Here is a 17,089-nt window from a genome sequence, read left to right as displayed (position 1 = left end):
GGCTAATGAGATTAGTTGGCAAAAATAGAGGTTATCGAGGCAAGCTTCAAGTGTATGAATAATCATTTTTCATGAAGATAAAACCAGGTGGAACTCATTCGGGGTAAAGAGATTGATTAATTTAAAGTATATGATTGAGATGCTCGATACCATAGTTGCAAATTGACCCATATTTACTCACAAATCCAATAAGCTGCGTTAACCATGTGCCAGCGGTGGGTTGGAACTTCAAGCTCGGAAATTAATATGTATCCTCGTTGCCAGCGCATCTAAAAACTAGCAATTCATTTTCATGTCATCAACGGAACAAGAAAATAATTCAATTTCACCAGACGCTGCAGAAGATATGGCATGTGAAAGCTGTCCCCAAATATCTCTCAAAGTATACTTGAACTAAAATAAATCCTATAGACAAGGTTTGAAATGCACTTAAAATCAAAAGGGCAGTAGATTAATGGAAAGATAGGAGTCAAGTTAAGGGAACCTTTTACCTCTCATCCCACAACCTGCACACTCAATCGCCAAGATAAGCATCTGCCCCTACTCGGACAGGCTACTCTCTTCGAGACTTTTCCTCCTAGGCTCGAGAATTTGCTCCACATTATTTTTAATCTGTTCCTCAGAGCTCAGAGCTCAAAGACTTTATCCCCGTAACATCCCAAGTCTTCTGTGCGTCCAATTTAGGTCTCTTGGTTGAATTCCGTCATTTGGGAGAATGCCTTTCTGGACAGCCACAAGGAAAATTCTAGCTACAAATTTTACTGCACTTTGCCATGTAACTCCGATGTAACCGCCTGAATTAGCGACATAACTTCAGCGGTACTGTGGGATCGAGAGCCTTGATATGCATGAATGCCACATCGTCAATATGAAAACTAGCTCCCAAAATGGGATTTACGGATTTGAGTCCGAGAATCGGTGAAATGAATGATTGAACCTTTGAGACCGACTGTGATACCTGCGGCTTCTTTTACTAGGTCATCCTTGTTAATCATAAAAGAAGGGTGGAGATTTGTCGCTTGAAAAACGGGGTCGCGGTCTCTGATGAAGGCTTTGGTTCCCTTGGGAGCGCCAATTTTGCTAGCGTTGTACGCATAAAGTCAGATAGATGCTGCGGTTATATCAAATGCGCCGGCTACAAGAAAGAGAAGAGGCCGTACAACATGGGTTAATAATAGTAACTCAAGACTGAAAGGCAGAAGCACGCAAGCACATCCTTCAGACTTCCAACGGCCATCATATTATATTACCAATGGTCAGCTAGAATCAAATAAGCTCAGCCATCAGATCTATTTCAGTAACAAATTTTTCCCGTGTTCTTTGATTAGCTGATGCAAAGCAGCTTGAAGACGAGAAACACCATCATCGGAGGTCTGAATGTGGAAAACCAGACGTCCATTTGGAAAAGCACGAACTCCGCGCTGCTTGCAGATCTCAACCATAAGATCTCCCGGAAGGTCCATTTTCTTCAAGTCCAGGACGATCATGTTGGTATTCACCGGAAACAATAACTTGTATCCAATGCTCTGGAGGTAATCTCCCACTTGCCTAGCCAGAGCATGTACTTTGGGGAGCAAGGAGAGGTGATTGTCAAGTGCAGCCAAAGCAGCAGCAGCCATCATACCAACCTATTATAATTAGTTGAGAGATTCAATACGGAGAATTTATAGATCACCTGTCTTGTTCCACCGCCGAACATTTTACGGAACCAAATAGCCCGATTAATAAAATCTCTTGGACCAACAATCACGCTTCCCATCGGCGCACCGAGGCCCTTGGATAGGCAGAGACTGGCTGTATCAAAACAGCTTAAGTAATCCTTTAGACTTACCCCTTCGCCAGCCACAGCATCCCAGAGCCTGGCCCCGTCAAGATGCATGGCGATCGGTTTACGGCCTTGTGGAACGGGCACGCTTCGCACATAGTTGGATATTTCTTGCGCATGCCGGAGGGGTAAGATTGACCCACTCAGGCTGATTTTCAAGGCAAACAATCCGAGTGGGAGGAAAATGGACTGATGATGTGAAGGTAAAAATTAAGCGGATATAACCAGATTCCCAATGTCAACGTACTGTTATTCTCTTCGATTATTCGACCTTTCAGGTCATCAAGGGTCAGGTAAATTCCATTTTTGGGCTCCACTCCAGTGACAGTGGCCTGCGATAGAATTGGAAGTGCACCGGTTTCCCAACATTGGACGTGGGCGCGGTGATCCAGAAGGATTGCGTGAGGAGGTTGGTGCAAGTGCGTGCGTAGGCAGATCTGATTTCCCATAGTCCCGGATGCAACAAACAATGCTGCTTCTTTCCCTGTCAATTGAATAACTCTTTCCAAAAGCCTGTTTACAGATGGATCTTGTCCATCGTATACGTCATCGTCAAAAGTCGAATCATTTACAATAGCCTATGAGCCAGAGTGGTCAATGTCGGGCAGGGATGAACAAAGGGGACTTCTACTCACTTGCATCACATGCTCATCCGGAACTGTCACTGTATCCGATCTGAAATCTCGTCCAACTCTCTCAATTGCCTCTCGGAGATTTATTGATATCATACTCCCGGTATCCTTCATAGCTGGGGAGATGGGAAAGCCAGAGTGGTCGGGAAGTACCGACGGGATATCCCCAATGTTCAGAACCGCCCGACCATGCATTTGTCCTAATGTGGTTAGATAGAGGTGAATGAATGCCCAAAATATTGGAACGAGTACCTTTTTCCATTAAGTCATATACCTTGGTCAGATTATCGAAATCGACTACTTTGGATTGAAGTTTAAATCCGGCCCGAACCATTATCGCAAGAGCTTCTTCTGTTTCATGTCGATTACCGACATACGAGCCTTTGATATTGACTTTTTGCGTTACCATGGCAAAAATATCGGTAGACATCTTGCCTGGTGGAAGCCCTACCGCGATGATGGTTCCTCCGGGGCGAATATACTGTATTTCGTCAGTCGACAAATGGTCCTGATAACCAAGATTCTAACTTACCCGAAGTGATTGATGGAAAGGCTCTTCTACAGAAGATACAATCACAGCGGCATGTGGGCCACCACTAGTCGAACGCTTGACTTCCTCCACGACATTCAGTGACTTGTAGTCGACATAGTAATTTACCTGCAAATCAACCAGGCACATCCTTTTCTTTGACTCCCCGGAAGATATTGCGAGAACCTTGAATCCCATTGCCTTGGCATATTGGCATGCCAAAGACCCAAGCCCTCCACCTGCACCCACAATAGCTGGATTCATCTATTGGTAAAGGAAAAGATAACAAGTAAATTCAACTTCAAGAGTATGCTTACCAACAGTCTGCCCTGGTAGGATTTCAGCCTCTAGAAGGGCTTTATAAACAGTGATGCCGGCACATAAAATCTGAAAATCGTAGGTCTATTAGCATTTACGGCGGTTTGTTATCACGGACTTGGCTCACCGGAGCAGCAATTTCCAGTGGAATGCCATGCGGAATTCGAACTGCATTGTCGGATTTGACGATACAATACTGTTGAAAAGTACCGTCAACATTGCAACCCGAAAGTTGAATTCCGGGACAGAGCGGTTGATTGCCACCAATGCAGAACTCGCAAGCTCCACAGGTCCGGTTAATCCACTATTTGTTTCGAAAGTCAAACGCAGAATTCTCTGAGTAGCACATCCCTTTTTGACCCACCTGTATTCCAACTGTATCCCCGATGTGGAGATCATGCACCTGTGACCCAAGCGCGACCACGTAACCAGCACCTTCATGGCCACCTAAAAGATCAAGGAGTTGAGTGGACGATGTTTCACTTATGAAATCATTTTAAACTTACCAACACAGGAGTCCTTGGGCACCACAGGCCAGTCACCTGGAATTGTGTCAGTCATATTTCTTCATGACGGAAGAGGTATAGAAACTGAAAACCTTTCCATGCATGCAGGTCTGTATGACAAACCCCGGAGAATTCAATCTTCACCAAAATTTCGTCTGGTCTGGGCTTTGAAACCAAGATTTGCTTAAGATCAATACCTATTATATGTCAGTCTTCTGGACATTTTTCTGAAATTTGACGAGGCATGTCTGGTTGTGGCACAAGGAGAAAGTTCAAAGCAGAATGTATTTATTCAGCCGGTAACAAGGCAATAGTCAAGATGAGGAGCCGGAGACTGTCAGGAAGCCAGATTTCTTCTCCCTTGGACTATAGATCCATCATATATTCATACCTTTCCCTGAGGTACGTGCTACTTGCGCCCATTGAGTTCTCGGAACAGCATCGTCCTTGATTTGATGAAATCCATTGGTTTGTTTGGCGGTCGATGGATAAGAGCCATTGGTGCGTAGAGACAGGCTTCCCATCTGCTCGGTCATAACTTCACTTCCGTTGGATAGGATAGGCATAGTTGTAATACTTTTGATAGAACTCTGAAAAAATCTCTGTTGAATTCGGACGATGTATTGTGCCAAAAAGCATCTCTCAAGGGGTTTAAATAGATATTAGCTTCTATACCTTTCAAATTGTAAGCTACATCTGTACATTTAGAGACACCAAAATTGAAAGCATACATATAACTCCAGTACCTATTTTCGCAAAGGTTTAAGATCTTCATGTCTCCTTATGTCTATCTGCATAACGGTGTAGTACAAAAAGATCCCCAGAGTTCAATGATAAGCCAAGTCTACTTGCAAGCTCGTTTATCTCATGCAACTTTGCAAGTGTGGTAACACAGCGATATCGGACATAATATGACCTAACAGCCAGACATGAAGTGAGAGGATCTATTAGCAGTGTAGTCATGGTGTAGATAAGCGTTCGCACTACCTCTACTCTCTACAGCCTGCTCTTACCAACGTGAAATGCAATATGGAATCCACCAAGCCACATAAAGCTATCATGACAATAACACTTCTCAATAATTAGATCATCAGCCTTGACCTCGACCTGCAAGGTTGTTGGCAATGATTGAGCTACATTAACTCAGTACCTCCAATTCGTGGATTTTTATTCTACCGAGGTTATGAAGGCTACGAATGCTTTGGAGTCAAGCATATTGAAGAGAGAAAAAAGAACTCCTGTTAATCCTGTTAAATGCGGGCGGGATACTTTTCTTGCATGGAGTGTTGGGTCAATACTGGACATTGGGCGTTTCACATTACATTAGCCCCTGAAGAGCCGATACTTTGGATTGCATAGTTTAACACAACTATAATAGCGTAATGTTCGACTTACTGACAAAAGGAAACCGGATTGTGGGTCCATACGCTTTGATTCCCACGTCGATTAACAATTCTACCTCTTCGATGCAATTTCATTCTTCGATAATGGCTCTCATATTTCGCATATTCGAGAAACCGGGGAAGTCAGCTGGCTCTCTGTCTATCTGAGGACTGGTTTCACTCTACATTACCCAGCAGAGGTTGCAAAGAGATATTTGTTACATACACAGTGGCTTAACCGAGCCCTCATGGGGAAACAAAACCATCGAGTGAACTTTTCATGTCCGGGTGGCAATTTTTTCCTATCTTTGAAATGCACATTTAGTAGTCTATGCTGCCCCATATTTTAGTTCCGGTCTCGGATTTTACCATGTCTTCTGCGTCGGGCACAGTCAGGCTGATCATGCAGGCGGCCCTCTTACTAGAATTAATCAGAATCGCCTAAGGCGCAAGAGCATATGATAGTTATTTCGATACTTATTAAGCTGCCCATTGCAGACCTATCCAATAGGAAAAATCTCTCATAGGTAACAACTCTAATAAATTTCTACATAAATCAAGAGTTTCAGGATAATAAATCCTGTAACGTGATTCTTGCGTCAATTAACATATGCAGTTACTCCCAATGAAATATGGTCGAATAAATTAAAAACTAAACAATCCACTCCGTCTTTTCCCAAAAGGATATACCAATAGGGCCGCGATAAACAACCCGACTGTGATTCCAATCGACACCTCCACCATACCAAATCCCAGATCAGCTGTATAGATCTGGCTTGACTCCACTGAGTATACAGAGTACCCGCTGTGGTTAACTGGATTGGTTACGTTGTTGCGTGTCTCACTAGATGATTTGATGCCACTAATGAGCGGTCCTGAGGCTGCCAAGCCGGAGGGCACCAAGACAAAGATTGCAGGTAATATAGAGGTTGCCGCGTGTCCATGCCATATGCGGCTATAGAGGTTACCCATCACACCAATAGTGAAGGCACCAACGGTATTGGCAACTTGAGTACTGGTACCTAAACGCTGCGTCACGAAATAAGTGACAAGATAGCCAGATTCTGCTATGAACAACATAATGGGAGCCTGCTTCCACCGGCCCTGGTATATGACCAATAGGCATATCACAAATGCCGCCACAAATGGAAAGCGTGGTGAATATTCGTCGGGAAAATCCCCACTCTTTGGGCAACTAGTGTCGTCCGCGGCGTTAGGATCGATCAGACCATAGATCGTGGTGCCAACTGTAATTCCGTATCCTAGAAAAAGCGAGTAGATAAAAGCATAGACCATACGAATGGATCCAGCCACGAGCTGATGCGATTGGAGCTCCAGACTACTGCTAAGGACAGTATACCCCGGCAGTATCAGAGCAATCGATGACTGGGCAATCGCTGAAAAGCAGAAAAGATACTCATGGTTGCCATTTGGGGCATCCCACTTGATGCTTCCTACACCGCGCGCGATGAAAGAGGTAAGAACTGCGGTAGTTACCTCAAAAACATTGGAGTATAACACTGAGCGGGGGGCAAAGAAATGGCGAAGGATTCCGAGAATTGTGCCATTAATAAAGATCATTGGCATGTCGATAGGCCGGGCGTTGAATGCGAATGGGCCGACCATAGCGGTGGCTATACCATAAACAACCACGATGATCCAAGTATTGAAGCGAGGCCTGGAATTAAGAATTCTCTCCAGCTTATTGGTGGCCTCATTGACCCCAATATCATCGTGAATCACGCTCTTATAGACCTGATGGCTGTCCTCCAAGAGCCCAAGATCAATCCCTTGCTCCACTCGTACTAACTTCACCTCCGTCGTCCTTCTCATGGGATCATTGAAGGACATGATCATGCATCCTGGCACATAAAGAAACTGACTATCAACTTCTAGGATGGTAGCTGTCGTCCGCATATGCTCTTCCAATCGATGCATGGGAGCTCCAAATCTCATTAGCGCCTTGCACAAATGCGTAATATATATCTGACGTGAACTGATATCGCCGATTCTAACGATCAAACGACTTTCCTCCTCTAGCATCACGTTGTGGCAAATTGATCGGCTCCTCCGGCTGGAATCCGAGGTCAATCTTTCAGAAGGGCTGTTTTTATTCGAGGCGTTTGACACTTGGGCTTTCGGGATGGTTTCAGGTCGTAGGGGCCGATTTGGACCCCTCTGACGTCTTAGTAATTTAGACAGGACGCCTCCCTCGCTTTCACTACGACACAATCCAGATTCGATGGATAGAGTCGCCCCATGACGCGCTGTGGCCAACGTGTCTGATTGATCGTACTCCACGTCTTGCACTGGTTGATGCGCCTCCAAATTTATTGAAATATCTCCGATCGTGTGATCTCTCGAACTGAAGACATCGCATTGAGTTTCAGCATCAGCCACGGCACGTGTCGAAAATAGAGATATGAAATGGCCAGTAAGGTCCTTTAATTTGCCAAATATTGATTTTGTTGCAGTCGATTGTAATTGCGCCACAGAGGAACTTTCCTGGGCATTACGGCCTGTGGAGGAGATTGGTTCGTTATTGAAGTTGGAGGATTTTTCACTCGACAAATTTTCGTGCGAGTTGTTCAGTCGACTTGAAGTGGACGGGTTTGTGCCCATTGACAGAGCCATGTCCTCGTTAGTTGGCTGACTGCTTCGAAGTATCGAAGCTCGGATACCTGAGAGGAAAGCCCTGCCGCCTGAATCATGGAAGGTTAACCTGGTGGCTTGCTGGGTTTAAAGGTTGCAATTCAAAGTTCAAGACTATCATAGCCCTAGTTTCCCGTGCTGTGGCATACTTCGAAGAACAGATTTGAACGAAGTAGTAGAATAATAAGTTTCTCCTTAACCGACAAATTCAACAATCTGTCGATACCAATACATGAGTTTCGATAGCCTTTCAATGATCCTCTCAAAGGGTTTTGTACGTAATTGTTCAAGGTGCACACCATAACCCATAACCCTTAACCTAATACGCCGACACTGATAAGGCTGATAAGTACTAATATAATCGAGAATATTAAAGATATGTTGACGTCATGTATGTCGTCATCATTCAGTGGTCGAGATGAAAAAGAAAACGGAAATCATTAAAGGAGACAACAATAGAATCGTACAAAAAGAAAAATTGAAATTCTCCGAGAAGTTTGATTGGTTGTGCTTTGAATGAGAATCCTTTTACGCTAGATTAGAAAATTCTCTTGCTCAGTGTTAACACGTCGGAGAGGCTCAAAATTGGTCATTACGAGATTAAGCAGAGCTTTTAGGCAAGTTTCAAACAAAAGATACGGCTTTGAAAATAGCCACCGATCTATGACAGAGTCTAAGCAACCGAAGCGACCTTTTATTGCAATTCTTGACCTTACAAGCAATCCAGCCCGCGAAAAGTGAACCTCGAGAGGATGTGTCGAGAGTTTGAGTGGTAACTTGGTTACCGCTAAGAGTTACCGCTAAGGCCGGAGTTGGACCCACGTCTCCGTATGTTTGTATAGTATTATGTCAATATATTAGGATACGGTTTCGGCTGGGAAAGCTAGGATCCAATGGAAAAAGATGCTCAATATAGTGATTTATTGGGTGACCGTATCTAAGTGTGTAGGCGGGGGAATGTTGAGTATCCCCTACCTCGCTGTCTAGCGCGTTACGGCGCTGGGTTCCGAGTATACCCGGGATACCATACAAAACATGCAGTAAATCGAGTATCCCTGTAACAATCTGACGTACACGGGGATATGTGGGTCTCGCCTGTATTATGCGGTCTTCCTTCTTGACATATTAAAGTATCCTTAGCATTGCGAATGTCATAACATTTTGTATTTCAGCCATCCATGGGGTATTTCACTCTGCTCCATGGTATTCGTTCTTTTTTCAATCAATCTATGAACTGATGCATCCAAGATTGGTTCCAGCTGAGCCTGCCCTCTATCCCATTCGCCTAGGCACTCGAGAGAAAAATTCCTTAGGTAATTCGGCGTATATAGCGGATGAAATAGATGGCCTAATGATTACCATCACGAAAATTATGTGACCGCTGTTTTGGTGTAAAGGAAGGAATGATTGTTCTCGTTTCAGAGGGAATACATGAAGCTATGTATTGCCTCTTTCTTAGACACCAGAATTGGCAAAGGCTGTGGGTCATAAAGCTTCCATGAGACCGTCAGCAGACTGTTCCTCAGTAGGCACATATTGAAGAGCGATTTCTCCTGCTTTCAGCACCGCTCACTGGTAATGGAACTTCACATTAAAATGCTTGGCCCGCTTATGAAACTCGTCATTGTGAGAGAGTGCAATGGCTGGCTGATTTTATTACTTGAACCCTAAACTAACTCTGGTGTTCTAGCTCTGTACCTTGAAGATTGTCCAAATTTCGATATAGGGATATAAGTATTAGGAGATCTCCAAGATGTGAGATATGAGTTTCTAATTATTAGAAGCTACAGCACTTAGCTCTCTAGACCGGGATTGACGATAAAGATAATATCTCATTAGCGTTTCTAAGAACGGGAACTTATTAGGAGACCCTACCGAGTCAGGGGCGGGAGTAATATGACGAAATTGAATCGATGTATAAAATAAAATAAAGATTCTAGACAATCAATATCAAGTCCTGTGCCGGGGGACTTAGAGATATCGGTAGGGTTTGACATCTCTTTTTCCCCCTTCAGTAAATGCGGCTTCTATTTGAAGATAACATTCTCAATCATCCGGCACAGACTAACTTTCAGCATAAGAGCGATGGGCTTCAGAAAACCTGTATAGGCCGTGTCTTCCGTCTTCTTGTGTGATGAGCCACCATAGTGGACAATAGTACTCTCACGATGTTAAGGCAGCATGACTAGAACACTCATCGCGGATTGTTGTTGATGTGCTGCTTGTTACCAGCAGTACCGCCATTGTGCGAAGCTGTCATTCCTTTACTCGCAAGATCCAGCGGTCTTGTTTGTTTCCCTCTTTTGAGCAGTAGAAACGCAACAGCAAGCTGTGCTATTGCAAACCCGATCAGAACCTGGAATTGGATCTTATAGCTCTTAGCAAAATTTTCTTGCACTCGAGCCTGATCTGTGCGTGTGAGATCTGAAAGAGATTCAACATTGTGGAGTAGCCGTTCGTAGGCATCTTTCGAGAGAAAACTCGACACCCCGCTTTTCAACCGCCCATTGAAAATGTTTGAGGAAATTGATACACCAACAGAGCTTCCAAGGTATCGCATTTGAACAACAATGCCTGAGGCTTCCTCTGTAATAGATGACAAACGTGGATTAGCAGATTAGGGATTGAAAGTCCCACTGCTCGGCTGTTGTTTCACTTACGGAGATCCTTAAGGTCCAATAAATAGGGAACTGAAAAAACCGATATTCCATATGCTATTCCCATGCCGCAGCCGGCAAGAACTTCGTAACCATATCCGGAAGGAGGAAAGACGGCCGAAGTCGGAAGAGTGGCTAAGAGCACTATTCCGGCAAGATTGATGACCGCGCTCACGATGAGAATGGGCAGAAAGGGTACCTTTAGTTTTGTGCTAATACCAATGGCAAATGTCGATGAGAAGGCAGTGACCCCAGAATATCCAAGTAAACGAATACCAGCCATCAAAGCAGAGTCTCCCATAATGACTTGAAAGCGCTGTGGCAAGTAGACAATGACAGAATTATAAGGAACTCCAACAAGAAAACTGGTTCTATAACATTGTCAGCTTCGGCAGCCATGCAGACCAGACACTGTTATGTCAAAATACGTACAAAAAAATTCCAATAAGGGGCAAGTTGGAAAAAAAGGTTTTTGGAAATACTGGCCGGATCTGGAATTCTGGGTCGGAAATTCGAATTTCCCAAACAAAAAAGCCAGCCCAGAAAATCACTGACATAATGACCAAAATGATAGCAGTGGGAGAGGACCACGAAAAATGACTGTTGGTTTCATCTATCACAGTCACCAGCATAAGTGAGCCCCCAAGCAAGAAAAACATACCCGGGAGGTCAATGTTCCACATGAACTGCATGCCCGACTTTGTTGATAAATCGAGTCCAGTAAATCGTCGAGAGAAATGGGGTGGCATTGAGATAGCTGCTAGTATCATAGCTATGCACCCTGGAGGAAGACTAAAGATTTCATTGAGCACATCTTCATGGCAGAGGTTGCAAGGCTTTATACATACTTCATGTAAAATAACCATCTCCAAGCAGTATCTTTACCAAGAGCTCCCCCAACAATAGGCCCAGCAATGGTTGCAAGCGCGATCGTCACTGATACCATGCCACTATAGGCCGCAAAATGGGTCTTGGGAACTAGCTGATACACGCATAACATCACCAACGAGTAAACACCTCCACCACCTAATCCTTGGAAGGCACGGCATATTACCCAGTAGTGCTGTTAACAGGTTTGCTATACATGGCATGAGCGGTACTCACAATTGAATCCCCGTTTGAGATACTGCACATCCCAGTGAAAACACGAGAAAAAGTCCCATCGCTATCAGAAATGTGCGCAGCCATCCCCATATGTCGCAAATTCTAGTCCACAAGACAATAAATCCTTGTTCAGTCAGTTACCGCCAAATTCTACCTCATAATGCATTGCTGACCTGTATAAGTTATCAAATATGAAGTTACAATCCAGCTGGTTTGTTCGAAGCTTTCAAGATCACTTGTTATGGCGAATAAAGAGGTACTGATAATTGTGCCCTCTATGTTGACAATAAATAAACTGAGTGATAAGCTAAGCGTATTTCGCTTTAGCAAATCATTCACTTAAGAAGCACAAGACCCGATAAGCGTACCAGACACTCATTGCATGTAATCTCCATCCTTGCAAACATTCAACAACCGACTCTGACTGGATAGTCGTATTATTATCTTCAGACAGCTCGGTATCCATGCTTTTAGTGGGATGAATGGAAAATCTTTAAATGTGGCAAGGTTCAGAATGAGATAAGGACCTTGCTGCTGGACCAAGTAAAGGAAGAGCTGACCTATGTACCAGCGTTCCAATATATGTGAGCAGACACTTCGCTTCTAAGTCCCAATGAATATTCCTGTTTTCTGATAACCTTAATGATTCTGCAAATAGTTTCAAACATGGTAGTCATGCGAAGCGATCAGTGATCCATCCTAAAAAGGGTGTTTTCTTGGGTAGATCGGTACAAAAACAGAGACGGTTGCAGGAACGTATTAAATTTATGTACACCCCTTGTTTGATACTTCTTTATGCACCGCAAAGCTGCGTCATATTGAATCCACTTCAATGTCGGACAAAAGCATAAATTTCACATCGCACATCCCTCTCTAGTATTCTGTGTAACTTCCGCACACCTCTATCTACCATGCATTCTTCCTGAATCAATCTACCAACTTTCTATAGGTTGTATTCTACATTTCTTCTCTTGGAAGATTTCTCCGGAAGATCCAAGACTGAACGTTCACCGCACATCTTCAATTGTACTTCCCAGCATCAATTTTCGTATTTCCTGTACCCCCTTCTTTGGGAAATTTCTTTATGATTTACACCATAACTTTTTGAGAAGCCAGAATTATAATAGGGGGAGACTCTAGCTACAAGAAGGATTTTATATACATCTTTGAGCCGTAATTCGCTGATAATCCTGAATTTTCAATCACTTTTTCATCCTCTCTGACCCAAATCATGATCAATTGGCAGCTTATAAATCCAATAAGGCGACAATTTAAATCGCATTATTAAAATTAGAAAATGTATGTATATAAACACACTCATAGAATTTTATTATTCCCTGAATTTCTGGTTAGTCGACCAACGTATACCTGTTGAAACAAAGTCCTTTTTCAACAGAAAATAAACAGTCAACTTCCAGGCCCCACAATCAACAAAGAGACACTAGGCCTATCTATCAGCAGGCTCATTGGGGCCGACTTTGATTTACTAGTGGAATGCCTTTGATGGCAATGATAGTTTGGTTTTGATGGGTTCCGTTACAACTATCTACGGCCATTTTCAACTTAATTTTTCCACCCAGCTCTGGGCTTGAGCTTACTGCAGGTAAATTTTATGATCCCGATCTAGAAGCCTATGCAGCGAAGAGCTGATAATCTATTCCACAGAAGGTACAGTCGCTACTGGTCCGCCGATCACATTGTGCAACGGCGTGGAGGTTGTCTTGACTATCCTGGGACAAGTACAGGGGAAGGTACTATCAGAACATGATGCAAGGATTACATAAAACATCATCTACATCATCGCTATGTCTATGCCGGTAAAGATCCTTATTTTGTGCATAAGGGCTTGTGCTATGCACACTATGGGTGGATCGTGATCCAGCGAAATGCCGAAAGAACCGGCCAGGTCACCATTCAGGGTCTTGTGACCAATGCCATTTTCCTGTGGAAACACTAAAACCATGCTTTGATCATTTTTTTTCTCGGTACTCATATTTCCAGTTGTCTTTTGTGGCTTCTTATTCAATAGTTTCCTTGGGAAATTCATATATCGCAGCTACATGAGGTTGTTTATTGTTCAACAAAGAACCTTTGTACATATTGGATTGGAGAGAAGCCATTTCCCGGAAGGAACTCCCCCCGTAACAATTATTTTGTTGCCATGATCACCTTGGGAGAGGGCTATCACAACTTCCATCACGAGTTTTCCATTGATTATCATGGCGGTCATCACTGGTTCGCGTATGACCCCAACAAATGGTTTATTTAGCTCTGTACCCAGCTAAATCTTGCTCCCTAATCTCAACTTTTCCTGAGAACGAAATAAGAAAAGGACATTTCCAGCAAACTGAGATTAAAATAAGTAAGGCACGGGCGGGGATTGATTAGGATAGACCCCATGATGAAAAGCCCGTCATTGATATTTTAGAATTGAACATGTTGAAGACGGTAATTCCCTAATTTGCATCGATGGTATGGTTCCCTATATCTCCTTATGTATTGATCATCGTCCCGGCAGCCCCAGAGTGTTACAAAAGTATCTTGAAAAAGACAGTACGCGCCTTTTCCGTGGATGCATTTACCTTGACTCAATGCCGCCCGGAATCTGCAAGCATCGATCCGTTTTGCATGGGTGGCCAATGATCAAAGATCAAAAAAATTTCAAGTACTACAATGATGGACTTGTTTCACGAATGTATGCGCCACTTGTAGGAATTGAGAGTCATAATGGATCAAATCGGGAAATGGAATTGATCTGCCCATAAAGAATCCGTCATAGGTATGGGCGAAGTTCGAGTTTTCAATAAAATTCAGGTTGTGTCAATTTTTGTTAGTTGATCCTGGGCATCACTCTTCTCTTTCTCCATTTGTTTATTATGTCTACCCGGAGCGCTTAGGCTCAAGCGTTTTTTTGCCAAATTTCAATTATCGAAATATTCTAAAGAACTTTATGGTTCACGTTTTTTGCTAATTGCATGATACCTTAACAACACCTTAGGCTGCGTTAAGAATTCCGATCTTCAAAAAAATTAAATTGCAGAAATTTTGTTCCTTGATGTGACAATAAATTCTCATTTGTCGATAAAAACTGAAAATGTCGCATAATCTGCAACGCTTGCATATACCAAACATCGCACATAGTGACAAAAACTGCAGTCTGCTTATCTCTGATCTCATAGTTCAAATATCTCATCCGATAAAAAGGATAGGGATTGACAAAATTGAAGAAGGGTGAGGGTTTAGGGAATAGGGTGCGTCAAGCATAGTGGGAAATAAATCTAGGGATGAATCATCTACAGTATGCTACAGATTCCAAATTATAAAAACCCTCATTCACTCATCATATTTTCCCCTCATGATTATTTGTACTTCCAAGTGACATACCGTTACTTAGGTTGTGATGTTCTGAGTATTTACAAGATATTTCTAGCTTCGTCGAAATATTGCACTATCCCATGATTGCCCTGAAACCTGGTTCCAGCATATTCCGCTGTTTGAAACTCAATATGGAGTTAAAAACGTTACAGTTGTCGCTAAAAACGGCACTGCAAATTGTTGTTTCAATGATTTCAACCGTTTTTCATATCATTATATCTTTGCTTAGTTTAAAGGTGTTCCCTTTTTCATGGCATGTGAGTGATTTCTGTACACCCAAATCTTTGATCCATCCTGATCTCACTTTTTGAATCTCTGGTTAGGTTCGAGTTTTCTACACATATTTTTTTCGCTATAAGCTTGTCAAGAGACCTATCCCGCCATCAACTCTTGATAATATGGTTATCTTTCAACCTACGGTATTTAATTCTCGAGTTACAATGGGGGAAATGGACTATTTTGGTCATAAATCCAACAGCACATACTTCGTCGATATAGACTTTGCGCGTGGGCACCATATATATGGTCTTTTCCGTGATTGTGCCCGATATTATGAGTCTCGTCACAGCACATTGGGAGAATATTCGGCTGGCAGGTTTAATTTTGCTCTTGGAGGTGTCACCTGTCTGTTCAAGCGTCCCATTCTGTTCTTTCGGCCATACGAGATTTGGACCCGCATCTGCTATTGGGATGACAAATGGGCATATATCATCTCTCATTTCGTCCAGGAAGACTTGGTGAGGCCAAAGTCTTTCAGTGATATGTCCACAACGGACCAGAGAGGCAACTCACGTAAATTATGTGGTGAACAAGGATTTCAAGAGTCAATGATCTACGCAGCAGTAGTCTCGAAAGTCGTCTTCAAAGAAGGGAGAAAGACCATTCCCCCTGTCACATTTTTTCAGGCGGGCAATTTGTTGCCGAGACATTTAAATAAGGGCTTGTCGCAGGAAGATTTTGACATCCAAGGCCAGCAAGTCTGCCAGCAAGTCTACTCAAATGAAAAGTCGGCAACTTTGGAACTATGGGAGGCAATCGATGAAGAAAAGTCAAAGGGAGAAAGCATAATGGAAGCGATATTAAGTTTAGATGGCAGCATTGGATTATTTGACAAGGATGTGAGGGTTGCATTTCGCCGATATTAGTGAGTCTTGATTATTTACATAGGATGAAGCTGGACTGAGCTTAGTTTGTGAGGCCTTGATCTTCAGTGGAAGAGATTCTGCGAGAATCGGGCAGGAGATACGACCAGTTCGCGGTAGGCTCAAGTTTGGAAGTATCAGAAACCACATCCAGTTATGATATAGAATCATACTTTGAAGCGACAAATCAAGCCTCTAGATACTTTATATGCCTTTCACTATAAACACACAACCATATGCGTGTTATTTTCGTCCGGAGCTTGCTAGAATTACTACGAAGCAAAAGGGAAACGAGTTTGCTTGAAATTGTCAGAAATTTCCAAGAATAATATCAGACTTGAATTGGGAAAACGTTTGTCGAGGTCTAATCTACGATATGTGTGGCACGCGTCGAGTTTGGTGGAAGAATTTTGTGGTTGAAGAGCTTTCCTCAATAGAGGCCGACTGACGAAATTCACCCTTCCGCCAGACTTTCGCAGTTGAACTCTGCGGATCCTCACCAGGCGAGCTACCGAATAATTTTTTTTTTTTTTGGATTGGGGGAGGAGGGGGGAGTATTCTCCCTGATTCTTGAGCCTTGTTAATCTGTTCCCCTTTGATAGCCTGAGCCGTGGATTTAAGGGCGAAACCGATCCTGTCTCATGAGATTGCGTTATGGAAACGGCGGCGCGATCAAACAGCGGAATCGGGAGAAGACCAATCATACTCTCGCTAAAAATGAACCGATGCCTGAAAGCAGTGAAGATTCAGGTTCTCATTTCATACTTGGAATTTTGAGAATTCCATTATGCCAGGAAAGAACGCGAGGGGATGAAAAGTCGGGTGACGTGGGATGTGACGACTTACAATGAAAGGCTGAAACAGATCTGCATATTGATTTCCCAGGTCTTACGACACTCGTTGATATCAGAATGAGTGAATTTTTTTTTTGCCAGATTATATGGTGAGCAAGAGTCGTTGACACGCT

At 43.2% G+C, this 17,089-nt stretch overlaps 4 protein-coding genes across 4 annotated transcripts; all 4 read right to left on the bottom strand.

Moving 5' to 3' along the window:
- Positions 1-1,289: 1,289 nt before the first annotated feature.
- N7462_010093 (uncharacterized protein) lies at positions 1,290-4,376 on the bottom strand (the record flags this gene model as incomplete). Its single annotated transcript, XM_057081807.1, has 12 exons — positions 1,290-1,628; positions 1,832-1,913; positions 1,969-2,014; positions 2,073-2,403; positions 2,461-2,500; positions 2,556-2,938; positions 2,990-3,240; positions 3,304-3,373; positions 3,432-3,608; positions 3,669-3,786; positions 3,896-4,007; positions 4,202-4,376. 12 exons carry the CDS (start codon positions 4,374-4,376, stop codon positions 1,290-1,292), a joined length of 2,124 nt encoding a protein of 707 aa, XP_056928847.1.
- Positions 4,377-5,837: 1,461 nt separating this feature from the next.
- Positions 5,838-7,148, bottom strand: N7462_010092 (threonine/serine exporter family protein; the record flags this gene model as incomplete). The annotated part of the gene is made up of 1 exon (XM_057081806.1): positions 5,838-7,148. One exon carries the CDS (start codon positions 7,146-7,148, stop codon positions 5,838-5,840), a length of 1,311 nt encoding a protein of 436 aa, XP_056928846.1.
- A 2,890-nt stretch (positions 7,149-10,038) lies between these two features.
- On the bottom strand, positions 10,039-11,501 carry N7462_010091 (major facilitator superfamily domain-containing protein; the record flags this gene model as incomplete). Its single annotated transcript, XM_057081805.1, has 4 exons — positions 10,039-10,430; positions 10,505-10,872; positions 10,934-11,293; positions 11,350-11,501. 4 exons carry the CDS (start codon positions 11,499-11,501, stop codon positions 10,039-10,041), a joined length of 1,272 nt encoding a protein of 423 aa, XP_056928845.1.
- Positions 11,502-11,755: 254 nt separating this feature from the next.
- Positions 11,756-12,000, bottom strand: N7462_010090 (major facilitator superfamily domain-containing protein; the record flags this gene model as incomplete). Its single annotated transcript, XM_057081804.1, has 2 exons — positions 11,756-11,926; positions 11,974-12,000. 2 exons carry the CDS (start codon positions 11,998-12,000, stop codon positions 11,756-11,758), a joined length of 198 nt encoding a protein of 65 aa, XP_056928844.1.
- Between the last annotated feature and the right edge of the window lie 5,089 nt (positions 12,001-17,089).

Source organism: Penicillium macrosclerotiorum (genome assembly GCF_028827735.1).
Source record: "Penicillium macrosclerotiorum strain IBT 26536 chromosome Unknown utg000010l_segment0_segment0, whole genome shotgun sequence".
In the NCBI taxonomy this organism is placed as follows: Eukaryota; Fungi; Ascomycota; class Eurotiomycetes; order Eurotiales; family Aspergillaceae; genus Penicillium; species Penicillium macrosclerotiorum.
The sequence above is the reverse complement of the archived record's forward strand: the minus strand, read 5'-3'. Positions and strand labels throughout refer to the sequence as shown.